Source organism: Leptosomus discolor, chromosome 9, assembly GCF_034619465.1.
Source record: "Leptosomus discolor isolate bLepDis1 chromosome 9, bLepDis1.hap2, whole genome shotgun sequence".
Classification (NCBI taxonomy): Eukaryota; Metazoa; Chordata; class Aves; order Leptosomiformes; family Leptosomidae; genus Leptosomus; species Leptosomus discolor.
Window position 1 is genome coordinate 13412645 of NC_141399.1, and position 13803 is coordinate 13426447.

The following is a 13803-nucleotide window of genomic DNA, read 5'->3' on the forward strand; positions in this document are numbered from 1 at the left end:
GTCTTCAATAACTCTTAGAGGAGATGCATGGTTTCAGAAGCTTGGAGAAGGGCAAGTGTACTGTCCACCACTTAAAGAAGAAGAAGAAGAAGAAGAAAACCAGGAAAAGGGAATTAGAACTAGTCTTTTAAAGTTAGTCTCAGAAAAGTAGGGATCAAATAATCAAACAAAGCTATACCTAGGTACCTAAGTACCTAGAAAATAACAAGGAGGTTTGTGGAAACCATTATGGGTCTCACAGAGCCTATATGCTGATTCTAATTGCTTTGTATTAACGCCTCTATTTGCTTTTCTCTTTCCTCTAACTTCTGTTTACCTTTGGTTTTCAGACTGGTGATAACTCACTCTATAAAGGCCTGGAAACCACATAGGACATTATGTGACTCTCAGAAAGAAACACCTTCAGCAATAAGTTAACATGAGCACTTGGTGGTGCTTCTGGGTGACACAGTAACATGTTGATGTACCATGACTTCAACACACAGCACAACGTTTCACATTTTCATCAATATTTCATATTTTGTTGGAATCCCAGCTCAGTCTGGGTGTGTTAAACGCAGCCTCAGGCATGCAGTGACTATGTGACACCACCGGCTGCCTTTTTGGGGGGGGTGGGTGATGGGGGTGGTGGGGGTGCAGGAAATTTTCCAAGGTAGTGAAGGGCCTAGAACATTCCACCATAAAAAAGCAAAAGCAGAAAATAAGTTTTGTTTACTTCTGTATTTATCTGTCAAAATCTCTTAAACCAATGTGACGATTTCTGGTAGCTAAAACATGGGTTCCTCAGAATAACCTAGGACCTCAACACCTCTCCACGACCCTTCCCAGGTGCCAGTCCTACACCGCAGTAAGATGGCGGCTAGGGGAACAAAGACTACAACTCCCAGCAAGCCGCGCGCCGCCTCGTCATCTGATTGGTTGCATGGACCCGCGGGAAGCCAATAAGCATCAGGTGCCCTCCCCGCAGGGTGCTGTTCCCTCTGACAGCAGTGCGTGACGGGAGTTGTAGGCGCTCTGCCGTCGCGGTCGCGGAGGACGGAAGTTGCTGGGGGACTTCTCGGGAGACGGCGCCTGCGCGGTAGAGGCGGCGGCGCCCGGCGAGCGCGGCGCGTGGCAGGAAGCGGAAGGGGGCGGCCGGGCTCAATCCCTGACGTGTCTCTCCGAGGCAGCCGCCGCCGCTCGCTCCGTGCTCCCGTCCGGCGGCCGCCATGGGCAGTGAGTGCCGGGGCCCTCGGCCGGGCGGGAGGGAAGGGGGCTGGGGTCTCCGCGGGCTGCGTGACGGCCAAGGGACCGCGGCTCGGCCGTCGGCTCCCCTTTCACAGCCGCCTTGGGACGGGGCCTCCTCAGGGGCGGCGCGGCGGCCCGTTCACCCCGCTCCCCTCCGGGCGGCGGGGAGCCCCTCTGAGGGGCCGCCGCTCTGCCCTCGCCCGTCCCGAGGCCGCGGGCCCCCACTCTGGGCCCGCGGCCCTCGGGGCTGCCCGCTGGCGGCGGCCCTCCCTCCGTGGCTAGCCCTGCGCGGGTTTCCCTCCCTCTGGTTTAGAGGCTCTCGCTGGATTTTTTTTTTTTTTTCCCCTTCTCGCGGTGAAAGACCCATTTTCTGGTCATGGCAGGCCTTCCTGGGAAGGGAGCTTGCTCCGTGATACCTGGTGACCGGGCCGCTCCGCCTTCTCACGCCCGGCCAACCCAGGCTCGAGTGTGCCTGGTGCGGTACCGAGGCACGGACAGACGGGCTGTCAAGGTGGTGGTTGGTCATAACGCTTTCAATGACATGGTCAGAGTAAACTAAACAACGGTCTGCAGTCTAGAAGTAGTCTGAGAGTGCTGCCTCGAGCAAGAGCTGCTTGAAAAGTGTGTTAGTCAATTCGTATATTATTGTAGATGTAGGACAGGATCACAATTTGCTTTAAGTTTAAAAGCACGATCCAGTGTAACTTTTCAGGCAATTAATCGTTTGAAATTAAGTAAATAATTTTTATGGGCTGGTCTTAAAATGTTACAAAATTGCCACTGAAGTTGCAGCCTTCCACAAAGAAGTGGAAAGCCACCGATAGTTTCAGTTCTTTTGCGTTGTCATGTGCTTTTAATTTCAAATCAGTCCAAGTCTGCAGGCTTAGATTTATCTTAAGAAGTTTAGTATTAACTCTTCAAAGTCAGAGCTCTCTGCTCATAGGAGAACTTTTGAGTTTGCAGATACCCTCTTCTTTTGAATGCTTATTTGAAGACTGAGACTTTTCTGATCTAAGGATATGTCCTTTTGACTAGGAGGACATTGCGTGAGGCGTTCTGTAAAGTAACTTGAGTGGTTGCTTATGAACAGTGTGTAGGAACTCTTAAGCTGTATGGCCTAAAAGTAACTCCTGACTTAAAACTGTCTTGGGTATTGTATTTCTCAAATATCAGGCTAGGGGAGAAGCTGGTATGAAATAAAAGTTCAAGGTTATTGATAAACTCATGCAAAACAATGGCAAGGGGTTTTTTGTGCTGTCAGCCTACTCAGGAAAATGGGAAAACTCCTAACGTTTTTCTTTCTGTTTCTAGTCCGTACTGTACTTATACTGTACCAGCTGAATCTCTGTATATTTAGAACAGAGAAGAATTATTTTTTTTTTTAAAACCAAACAACAGACTTTTGTCCTTAACTGGAATTTTTAGTATATAAAGTACATGTTCAAATTTAATTTTACCTGAGCTTTTGCCAAAGTTGTTCGTATCTGTGTGTTCACTTTGTCTTTTAACTAATTTCCATACAGTAAAATTTCTTGAAGTAATCAAGCCCTTCTGTGTTATCTTGCCTGAAATCCAAAAGCCAGAACGGAAGGTAAGTTAATAAAATTTTCTTCATGGGCTTGTACTTGTATATTATTAAGTGTTTGCATTTGTGGGATTTGGGTGGGGTTTTTTCCTGTAGGGAGAATGACAGTTTTAGGCACGGTTTTTTCTAGCAGAGTGCTTATCTAGCGCGACCTGTGCTGTAGATATGGTTGTACAAGAACATATTTGGTGGTAAATGCAATTGTGCAGATATGGTTTTGCTGTATCAGTAGGCGGTGAGATGTTGAAAGCAGTACCTATTGGAGTGTAAACTAGAGTACTTTAAAATAGCAACTTGGAAGTCTTTGCTTCTTAAATTCTAATCTGAGGTTATTTGTTAAGATAAGCTTCTCTGTATTATTTTCTTTTTTCCTCACCAGAAACTCTTTCTTATGAAAATGTAAGCATCATTTCTGTGGAAGTACTAAATTACCTTCCATTGGTGTAAGCTTATTTATTTGGATTAACGTTTCAATAAAGCTTTGTCATCTCCCTTGTCCTTATATAGTATAAAAGGGATGAACAGTGAGTTATTTTCTTTAGGATATCCTGTGCTTTGTCCCTTCACAAGAAAATCAAGTATGCTTTAGCTACTATGAAAGTTTGCCTGATTGACTAGATCTTGTTACCTTGACAACTTTATCATATTTGGTTGTGGGGTTTGGTTTTGTTCTTTTTTTTTTTTCCATTTAGATTCAGTTTAAGGAAAAGGTACTATGGACAGCTATCACACTCTTCATCTTCTTAGTATGTTGTCAGGTATGTTTCTTTCTCTTGTTTTTAAAGAAGAGCTGAAATGTTTAAATGGTGCTACAAAGTCTCTAATTTAATCCTGTTTCCCTCTGTTGGTTGGAAATGCAGATTCCCTTGTTTGGCATCATGTCATCAGACTCGGCAGATCCTTTCTACTGGATGAGAGTGATTTTGGCATCAAATAGAGGTATGGTCAGTCTTTCAGGAGGGCATTTTTTTTAGCTTGAATCAAAACGGGTTTGTACTCATTCTTACGTTGCACTTCGTTTTAATAAAGATAAAAACTGAAGTAGAGAGCAAAAAGTTGTTTTTTATGTTATGTAAAATCATAAGCCAGTGTGGCATTGGGAGAGGCACAACTTTGTGGACAAAATTTTATGGTTGGCTGCGTGCAATCTATTGTATGTGCAGAAATCAAGGAGCATTTTGGAGGGAAAAGGGTTAGGGAGGAGACAGTTCCTAATTAGCTGCATTGCTGCGGTTGCAGTCTTCTGTATGTATTTCAAGCTTGTTGATTTGTGTTTCAAACCCTGTTATACGTGTGGTGGTGTTTTCTGGGTGACGTCTTTGAGTCTGTATCGCAGAGGATTAAAATTCATGGTAGTTTTAAAAAATTTCAGTTTCTTGTGGAGGCTTTGTAGTGCAGATGGGGATTAAGAATGGTGATGGTTTCCTGAATTTGCTTTATCTTTATATATCGTTTGGGCTGACTGTCAGTTGATATAATGAGATGTGCACATATGCATGCACACAACTTGGTGCAGCCCTTAAAGTCTGTGTTTTCCTGTTTAAAATTATGAATAATAAAGTGACTGACTGTCAAAGGCCGAAAGGAAGCCCCTACCTTGTTTTATGCAGAGTAAATCTGTTCCCGACAGCAAGAGTCTCTTTCGGCGAGCATAGTTTGTTAAGGTAGAGGAGTACTGTATTGCTTATCAGACTGACTTCCCACAAGCCTCTGTTGTCATTGAAACCTTTTACCTTTATGGAGATTTGGAGCTTTGTATCTTCTCCATCACGATGTAAAGGGTGGAAAAAACAAACTGAACTTCAAAGGTGCCTGTGTGTGGTACACCCCGTTATTCTCTTCCATTGTTCTTTCTGCGTCTGGCAGGTACGTTGATGGAGCTGGGCATTTCACCTATTGTCACTTCTGGGCTCATCATGCAGCTGTTGGCAGGTGCTAAGATAATTGAAGTTGGTGACACCCCAAAGGACAGAGCTCTCTTCAATGGAGCACAGAAATGTGAGTAACAGCTGATACTGAAGGCTGATGTTTTGGAGTGTCTAACCTGAACAACAGCAAGTGTGAACTTACCGTGTGATGGATATTGGAGTCAGATATATGGGTTTCTGTCACGCTCTTGTGTTCGTGTTGTGCTGCAGATTTCTGTATTTCATCAGTCTTTTACTAACTGCTCTGGCTTGTTAGCTGTTAAGCTTCGGAAAGGTTTGGAAAGGAAAAGTATCTCTGCAATTGGCATTGCTGCTGTAATCTCAGCAGATGAACTGAGCAATATATAGACTGTGGGGACTGTGTTGGTCACTGTTAACCTAAAAAAGTTAATGTTGATTAAGGTGTGTGTTGTAGTTGTTTTTACCTTCCAGTTTCAAGCATAGTTCTTTCTCGTTGATAAGAGATCTCTGTGCTCAGTTGGTAAATGACTTTCTAGAAAAATTAGAGTATTCTTTAGCTGTTTGGTGCTGTACCACACTACTTACTGATCTGTTTACTGGAAAAAAGAAACATAAATTGCAAGAGTAATACCGTAACACCCTTGGAGTTTTCAGTAACTAAAGCAGTCTTGGGTAACCAAACTGACTTGCTTCTAAGTGTGTTTGTTTCGGCAGTGTCTGTGTGTGCTCGTATGTTCAGTGCCAGGCTTCAGACAACAAACTTAACTTGCCCTTGAATTTAAATGTCCTGATTTACGTGTTCCTTCCCAACTTCTCTACAAAGAAGTGGTTTATATTTCTCTAATTGCCTACTGACATGAATCTCCAGAACAAATAGATACTTTTTTCCTTTTTATTCTACAGTATTTGGAATGATCATTACCATCGGGCAGTCTATTGTCTATGTAATGACTGGAATGTATGGAGACCCATCTGAAATGGGTGCTGGTATCTGCTTGCTTATCACAATTCAGGTAATTTCTAGTCCTCTCTACTAACTCTGCCTTGGAAGGGGTCAAGAAACCAGGTTTATGGGCTGCCTGTCCCTCAGGCACAGAAAAAAGGTCAAAGTGTGCTGGCTTGCTCATACGCATATATGTAGTCTTCCCATATCTGTTAATACAAGGTATTTTTTTTAACAAAAATCAAAAAAAGAAATGGGTCTAATGCTGTATTTCTTTTTTTGCTGTAGCTTTTTGTTGCTGGATTAATAGTTCTGCTCTTGGATGAGCTGCTACAGAAGGGTTATGGTCTCGGTTCTGGCATCTCTCTCTTCATTGCTACCAATATCTGTGAGACTATTGTGTGGAAAGCATTCAGCCCCACCACGGTGAACACAGGACGAGGTAATATGGCATAGTCCATTTTCTTATGCAAAATTTTGTACCGAAAGACAAAATCCGTGTTGCAGTATGTTAACTTAATGGCAAATGCTGTTATTAGCATCTTAGCTGTGTGGTTGCCATGTAGTGAATCTTGTTAATACAGTAAGCGCTCTGATGCAGGGTGCAAGTACAAAGACATTTCTTTTTAACTTTGTAGTATCTCACAAAATATTTCCTGAACTTGAATTTCTTACAGTGTTTCCATTAAAACTCAATAATGGTAGACTGTCATTGTATTACAGTTGCTGCCCAACTTAGTGACAAGTATCTGATCCTTTCTGCTCCTGCATTTCTTACTCTTTGCCCCAAAGACCTTATTGTCCAAACCTGACAGGACGTGATCTTGTTTGGTGCTGTATAATAGAAAACATAAATGAGGTTGTGACATTTGCTGTCGTACAAACAGTAACTAGTGTCTTGCCATGAATGATACTAGAAAGCCTGCTGCCATGCTGCCTCCCTCATGTAATGTTTTTTTTTTTTTTTAATTTGGTGAGGAGAAGGAAAGGGGGAAAGAAGTTAGTGAATGTCAGTGTTTCTAGAGACCAATAAAGTTATGCCATTTGATTGTTGGATTATGATGTAATTTCTAGGACACTACAGGGGAATTAAAAAAAAAAAATCTTGGCAATAACATAGCTGATATGAAGGGTGACAGTGGGAAAAGTCTGAGAGCATGCTGAACGTACAAAAAGACTTGGAGAAATCCAATTCTGAATCCTCTAGTTCAAAAGTACACCTAACAGGGCAAAGCACTGAAATTTGGAAATAATCACAGCACACCTAACTTGTTTTTTTTCTTTCCAAGGCATGGAATTTGAGGGAGCCATCATTGCTCTGTTCCATCTTCTGGCTACTCGTACAGACAAAGTCAGAGCTCTTCGTGAGGCCTTTTACCGTCAGAATCTCCCCAACCTTATGAATCTGATTGCCACCATCTTTGTCTTTGCTATTGTAATTTATTTCCAGGTCAGTTGGAATAAAGATGACTGTAAAACTGTTTGTATGGAAGTAGATCTGTAAACTGCTTCCTTCTACAGGAAATTGTATTTTCACTCTCTAGTGCCTTCAGAAGCCTCAGTTTTGTACCTGCAACAGCTGGATATTCACTAGCTTATCTTAATCAGTTTCCACCCTTACTGTAGCTGTGCAAAGGACTTGAGACCTACTTTGGTCTCTGGAAAAAAAACCCAACAGATGAATGTGTGTATGTAATACTGCCTAACCCAAATGCTACTGGTTTTGCTGGAAAATACTTGGAAGTCTTTAAGCCTCTGTGTCTCTTGCTGTTTGTTGCAGCAAACTGCTGAAGAATATAGAAAGTTTTAATGTTTCTTTTTCTGGATACTATGTTCAGGTTTTTTTGAAACTTCAGATTGCTTCTTCTGTCCTTGTCTTTCATATCTTCTTGTACGTGTGTGTTTGAACAACACTGCAGGCTTCTAGGCCCTTTGCAGAAGTGTTGCAGGGATAGCCCTCTGGGTAGAGTATGTGTACTTGCACAAAGTGACTGCAGGGGGTTTTTTCTGTTGCTGTCAAGGCCTTGCACTTGCAATTTGTGACCTATGGTTTGGGTTCATGTCCAGATATAACAGGGGACTTTCTTTTGAAAACTTTTCAGGGCTTCAGGGTGGATCTTCCTATCAAATCCGCTCGCTACCGTGGCCAGTACAACACCTACCCCATCAAGTTGTTCTATACTTCCAACATTCCCATTATTCTTCAGTCTGCCTTGGTGTCAAACTTGTACGTCATCTCCCAGATGCTTTCTGCTCGCTTCAGTGGCAACTTACTGGTTAGCCTGCTGGGCACTTGGTCTGTGAGTATTCCTTCTAATCTTGCATACAGCTTTGTAAGAGCACCGTTAAAATGGATGGTTCGGGGGATGGTCTCTAAATACTAACGCACGCTTCTGCAAGTGGTCATGTACACTGAAATTCCTAAATGAGTAATTTGTTTAAATTAATGGTAGAGTATGAGGCCCGCTGTGGTGAGTGTGGATGGTAAGTCTCCGTTTGCCTTTTACCTTGGGCTGTTCGTTGCTGTCCTAGGTATTTTTTGCTGTTCCTCGTTGTATTCCATTTCCACTCTAGAAACTGCTTGTGATAGTAAAGTTGAATCTTTGTGTGCTGCTGTAGTGGTAATGATACACAATGACAGGAAGGTGATACAAACCTAGGCTTAGCTGGGAAACAAGTGAGAAAGTTGGTGACTGCTTGCTTCCTTCTTCTAGGACACATCATCTGGAGGCCCTGCTCGTGCTTATCCAGTTGGTGGACTTTGTTATTATCTGTCACCTCCAGAGTCCTTTTCTTCAGTGTTAGAAGACCCTGTACATGCAGTTGTTTATATTGTATTTATGTTGGGCTCCTGTGCTTTCTTCTCTAAGACGTGGATTGAAGTCTCCGGCTCCTCTGCCAAAGATGTAAGTTTAAAATGATAAATTATGTAAGGTTACACGCTGAAAACAGATGGGCTGTTGTAAGAATGAGACTGACTTTCTTCCCAAGTGGCTGTTATCCTGGTAATATTTATTGTTTGTGTAAACAGCTAATATGTCTTTTTTTTGTAGGTGGGGAGGATGAGGGCGGAATGGCGGTTATTTTTTCCCCATTTCCTTCACTGTTTTTTCAAAAACAACAACAAAACTTAAATAGTTGCTTTCATTGGCATTAGGAAACTTTGAACATTGCTATGTAACATCCGATCAGTGTGAGGGCAGGCAAGGTAACAGGAAAGGCAGAAACTCTTCCAGTGCCAAATGACAGATGCACCGTGTGCAAGGCTGTTGCCCCTTAAGAACTTGGGAGGTAAAGCTCGAAAGCCCATGCCTGGCATAGAGAGCTCTTAACTTCTTTCTGGGGAAGATTAACAAGAGGTTTTTATTTTTGACTTGAGAGCGCTGATAACAGAGAATATAGTGCAGTGCATTAATGTACCTGAGCCTACCTTCTCAAGATTTCCATTTGCTACAGGATATTTGATATTCAGCATCTATATAATTCTGAAATTGAAGTTGGAAAACAAGATGGAAAATAGTTGTCATCGTGGTATGTTTGTATTGTGTGGTTTTGGGTAGGAAATCAAGTTTTGGCAGCCATATGGAATGGTTTAATCCATTCTTTAACAACTGTGTAATAGTTGCACAGTTACTGTGACCGCGTGCATGCTCTCTTGGTTTGGACTGCATCTAGCTGCTTGTTGTCAGGCACGCAGGGAGGCACTCACAGCCATATATAGCCAGATTTTTATTTCAGTATAAATGAACATACAGCTTTTAACACTTTAATATACTTTCCTGAGGCTGAATAAAGTTATTTTAAGTTCATGTAAGTGAGGTCCGAAATAAAAATTGATAAATCATTGCCTAAATGTCCAGTATGTAGTGGAAAACTGGTATCTTAATCATCTGAAGTGTGTTTTCTCAGTACGTTAGATTCAGAGACAAGCACCTTCAGAAGTTCCACTGCCGGAGTTTCAGTTCTCTGTTGTTAGTAAAATGTTTTCAGGGTTCCATCGTAACCCTGTACGATTGCTGAAATCCGATTTAAGAACAATGTTCCAAGAAGGGATTCTTTCTAAGTCATGTAGTTTCCAGTATGGCCCCCCAAGTAAGTAGTTAGCTCAGCCGAATGTGGGAACTGAAGTGGACACTTCACAGGGTGGTTTTGCTAACATCTACTAAAGCCTAGCCAGGAGAAGGGGAGGTGGTAAAACAGGAATTGAATTAGGTGTATGAGAGCCCACCGACCTCCAGATTTTCATTTTCTCAATAGGACTAGAATTATCCAAAAAGCTTCATGTAATCGGAAGTGTGGAAAAGTGCCTGTGACTGCAATCTATCTAAAGTTAAAGTACTGGATATTTTAAACTCTGAATAATATAAAAAACAAAATCCCCAAACCAAAACAATACCAAAAAAACCCAAACCCACCACGGTTTACTGAAATGTTGTGCTTCTATTTTCCCATCGTACTAAGTTCTGTGGCCTTGGCAAATGAGGCTGAACTTAACTTGCTCCGTTCCTTGATTCAATACAGGTTGCCAAACAATTGAAAGAACAACAAATGGTGATGCGAGGGCACAGAGAAACTTCAATGGTACATGAACTAAACAGGTGAGCTGCACATCTCACAGGCTGTTTGTGCACAGTATTATGGGGAAACACATGGCAAATTTTGCCTTGACTTCGATTTTCTAGATCCTAGAACACTTAACATCAGCTTTGATGTTACATGCATGAGACAATATTGTCTCATCAGTGGAAGACTTGTACAGTACAGCATATTCTTGCCTTAGAGTCAGAGGATGTGTCTTAAATTCTGGATTTTCTTGTTACATTTTCTTATTTTTATACTTTTTATAGGATAGCTAGTAACGAGCACTTGAGTGTACTTTACTGCTTCAAACTGATGCCCGAGGATTTTCTTACTGTAATTTTAAATGTGTTATTACACCTCAAGTACTGTTTTCATGCAGACCTTGCTTCTAAAGCAGGTAGTCACTTAAATCTGCTAGGTGCAGAGGTAGGCAGGTGTTGGTCTCTCTAGGTTTTCTAATTGCCGGGTAGGACCTATGCACCCTTCGCGTTGCAGGAATGTTACTGTCACTTTAGATTTGTCATCTGCAAATGACTTGAAGACCTCGTAGCCATAAGCTTAGTCTTTTTGCGTAACCGCGTGGTGGACTGTAATACCTTCTCTTCTGAGCTTAGCGTTTTTGTCCCTCGGTCAGGTTGAGGTTTTTTATTTCCTTACTTAGTATACTGGCGTTATTGCACGTTCCTTGTCTTGGATTGTAGACTCATGAGAGAAGAGAGTACTCTGCTACTGACTTCTTTCCATTCCAGTAGTTTCATTTGTGTGTTTTTAACCACCTGGTTAGATTATCTCCATAGTGTTCTTTTTGTTCTCAGTGGGATTGGTTTTCTGGAAAAAACCCTGCCTCTGATTTAGATACTTCCCATAGCTCCTGTATACCACTAAGCCTGGCTTATCTGTTAATATCCTGAGCAAACTCTAATGGCACCTTCCTGCTCTCATTTTGTGTTTTCCAGGTACATCCCTACAGCTGCTGCATTTGGTGGTCTCTGTATTGGTGCCCTCTCTGTGTTGGCAGACTTCCTTGGGGCAATTGGGTCTGGAACTGGAATTTTGCTCGCTGTCACTATCATTTATCAGTACTTTGAAATTTTTGTAAAGGAACAGAGTGAAGTTGGCAGTATGGGAGCTCTTCTTTTCTAAACCTAGCTTCTCATGGACCCAGGAAAGAGGGGAGGAACATTCTCAAAATATAGCCAGTCAGGTGAAAAGAAGTAACATAAACTTGATGCTGTCATTCTGTTGGAACACATTGTAATGATGTTTCCAAAGCACATTCCCTTATGTTCAAACTTTTCTAGCATACTGTTTGCATTTTATAAATTGATGAGGAAAAACTTGCAAAAAAAAAAATTTTTTAAGGAAATTGTTTTTTAATTATGTGTTAGAAGAATCACCTTTTTGAATTGGATTTATCTCAATGACTCTTGAAATTTTTTTTAGCCCCTTTCAAATTTAGTATACCTGAAGCCTTTACAGGTTTTAATAAATGTTTGTTAAATGAATGTTTGGAAGGGATTTTTTTCCATTTAACTTGTTTTTTGCAGCTCCTTTGCAGTAGTGGGGAGAAAAATCTCTCCCTCTAATGTTCAAGTTCCATAATTATGGTTGTAAGCACAAACAGTGTTTAATATGTTCAGTTTTGTGTTTGGGGTTTTTTCAGTATGGCAGATTTGGAGGGCAATTGTTTCTTTTTACTGAATGGTATCTCTAATTCCAAATGTTTTGTCTTGTCATTACTATGCTCGACCTTGTCAGATGTTGAATATTGGCTTGAGACTGTTGTCAAGTTTCTGTATAAGACAGGAATGTGTCTTTTCCCACCACCTCTCCCCCCAAAGCAGAAAAGTCAGGTCAATCAAGATTCCACCAGAGTCTGTGCCGAAGAGTTGCAGCTTTGAAACCTGGTTGTACCGGCTGCTTTGTCAAACCTTCCGATTAGTTTTCATGGCCATAGTGGTGGTACTTGTAGTTCTGATGCTGGCTGAAAGAAAGGGGTGTTATGGCTGCGTAGATGCAAATCTGCTTCTGCTCTTTGCTAAAGCTAAGTTTCTCTCATTGATAAAAAATTCTGGTCTTGTAGCAATCGGGCTGTTATCTGAACGCTCATGCCTAGTGAATTTTGAGTCTCGTTACCAGGAAGGAGTGTGCAAAGAATGTATGTTACTTGTCTGTTTCTATAGCTCTAGATATGAGACCCTTGTCAGATAACTCTTGTAAGCTGCTTATGTAGAAGGCTTTTCCATCCTGTAATCTGGTTGACTTGAACAGTGCACGGGAAGGTACTTTGTCAGAAGGTATTGGGACTCCTCCTTTGTTTGAAGATCATGCCTTCAAATTGGAGAAGTTGCAGTAAAAGGCTTTAATGGACCAGAATGGTACTCAATTTTCCATTTTAATTTAGACTGTCAGTACTAATCAGGTGCCTAGGACCAAATGCAAATGTTTGTGTACAAGTCTTGTAAATACACTTTTCCTCAGTCAGTATCGGACAACAGGAAAACCAGAATGAGGAGTGACAGCGTTGGAATGTTCCTCTGCACTGCACCGACACGCCTTGTGTGCATTTTTGCGTGTGGGGCTGACAGTATGAGCTACTGTTTCTGCTTGGAGAGGTGGGCTCTGTTACGTACCCGAGGAGCAGAGAAGACATCCGGAAGCCCTCATGAAGGCACTGAGCTCAAATACCAAACGTGTGAGAAATTGGCAAGTTTGGAATGGGATGCACGTATCCATGGCAGTGGAACTCCTGGGGTGAGGATCACAATTGGGAAAGGCGCAGAAGTATTGGGATAGAGTATCTGTGGAATGCTCGCTACCAGCCATTCACTGTAACTTCACACCATGTTCAGTAATTTTTCTGTCTTTCGTAAAGTACTAGTATGTCACAGCACGATTGCGATGTGAAAAAAGGAACAGTTAAAAAGTGACTTTAAAAGGAGAGGGAAGGAGCGTGGTGTGGTTCTTCTGCTTTGGGGATTTTTTTTTGTTGTTCTTGTTTTTCTAGGAACCCCGGTACAAATTTTGTTTTGGAAATAAAAAGGACTCCACTTTTGGGCACACAGCTCTGGCTGGGCTGGAGCTGTAATTGTATCTTTTGGTCATATCATCTGTCTGAACTGGTTGCAGTTTAGACTGTTGGCTCTTCAGTGTCTAAGCAGCACTTGTTCTGTGCATCTGTGTCTTTGTTGTCTAGTGGTGGAATCTTTGTCTATTACCAAGCAGCTATGTCCTCGAAGCAGGACCTGCTGGTCAGACAGTGGGTGTTCACGAAAAGAAATAATGCCTAAACAATCTGCTTTATAATGAAATAAAGTACATCTTTGGAGCTAACGCTCGGCTTTTGTTGCTTTGAATGCTGTTACAATTCTAACGCTTGTGCAGTAAAGTCGCCTGCGTATGAGGCTGTGAAAGTGATCCCTCAAAACTGCTGTTGGGAGTGTCGGTGTAAAATGAAGACAAACTATTTGCTCCAAGGTCTTCTCTCAGCAATAGGTGGCCAAAATAACAGAACCTTAACCATTCCTCTGGGCTTTCCTGTTCCAGAAGAGTTGCAATTCAAAAGGCCCCACACAAGT

The 13803-nt window shown here is 41.9% G+C and overlaps 1 protein-coding gene across 2 annotated transcripts; it reads left to right on the forward strand.

The window, feature by feature from the left end:
- The first annotated feature begins 1179 nt into the window (after window positions 1-1179).
- Window positions 1180-13558, forward strand: SEC61A1 (SEC61 translocon subunit alpha 1). Of its 2 annotated transcripts, XM_086470464.1 has the most exons (12): window positions 1180-1215; window positions 2751-2818; window positions 3505-3570; window positions 3673-3751; window positions 4679-4810; window positions 5605-5714; window positions 5933-6086; window positions 6934-7094; window positions 7747-7944; window positions 8359-8550; window positions 10166-10242; window positions 11182-13558. In XM_086470464.1, the coding sequence occupies exons 1-12, from the start codon at window positions 1209-1211 to the stop codon at window positions 11366-11368; spliced, it is 1431 nt and encodes a 476-aa protein (XP_086326590.1). In that variant the 5' UTR covers window positions 1180-1208; the 3' UTR covers window positions 11369-13558. The 2 variants fall into 2 exon arrangements, with proteins under 2 accessions (XP_086326590.1, XP_086326591.1); XM_086470465.1 differs by lacking the exon at window positions 3505-3570.
- Window positions 13559-13803: the final 245 nt, after the last annotated feature.

Excerpts from the sequence above, each read along its gene's own strand:
- SEC61A1 (XM_086470464.1), top strand. Across the intron at positions 7,095-7,746 it reads CTATTGTAATTTATTTCCAG|GGCTTCAGGGTGGATCTTCC; the intron begins GTCAGTTGGAAT and ends AAAACTTTTCAG. Across the intron at positions 7,945-8,358 it reads GCCTGCTGGGCACTTGGTCT|GACACATCATCTGGAGGCCC; the intron begins GTGAGTATTCCT and ends TCCTTCTTCTAG.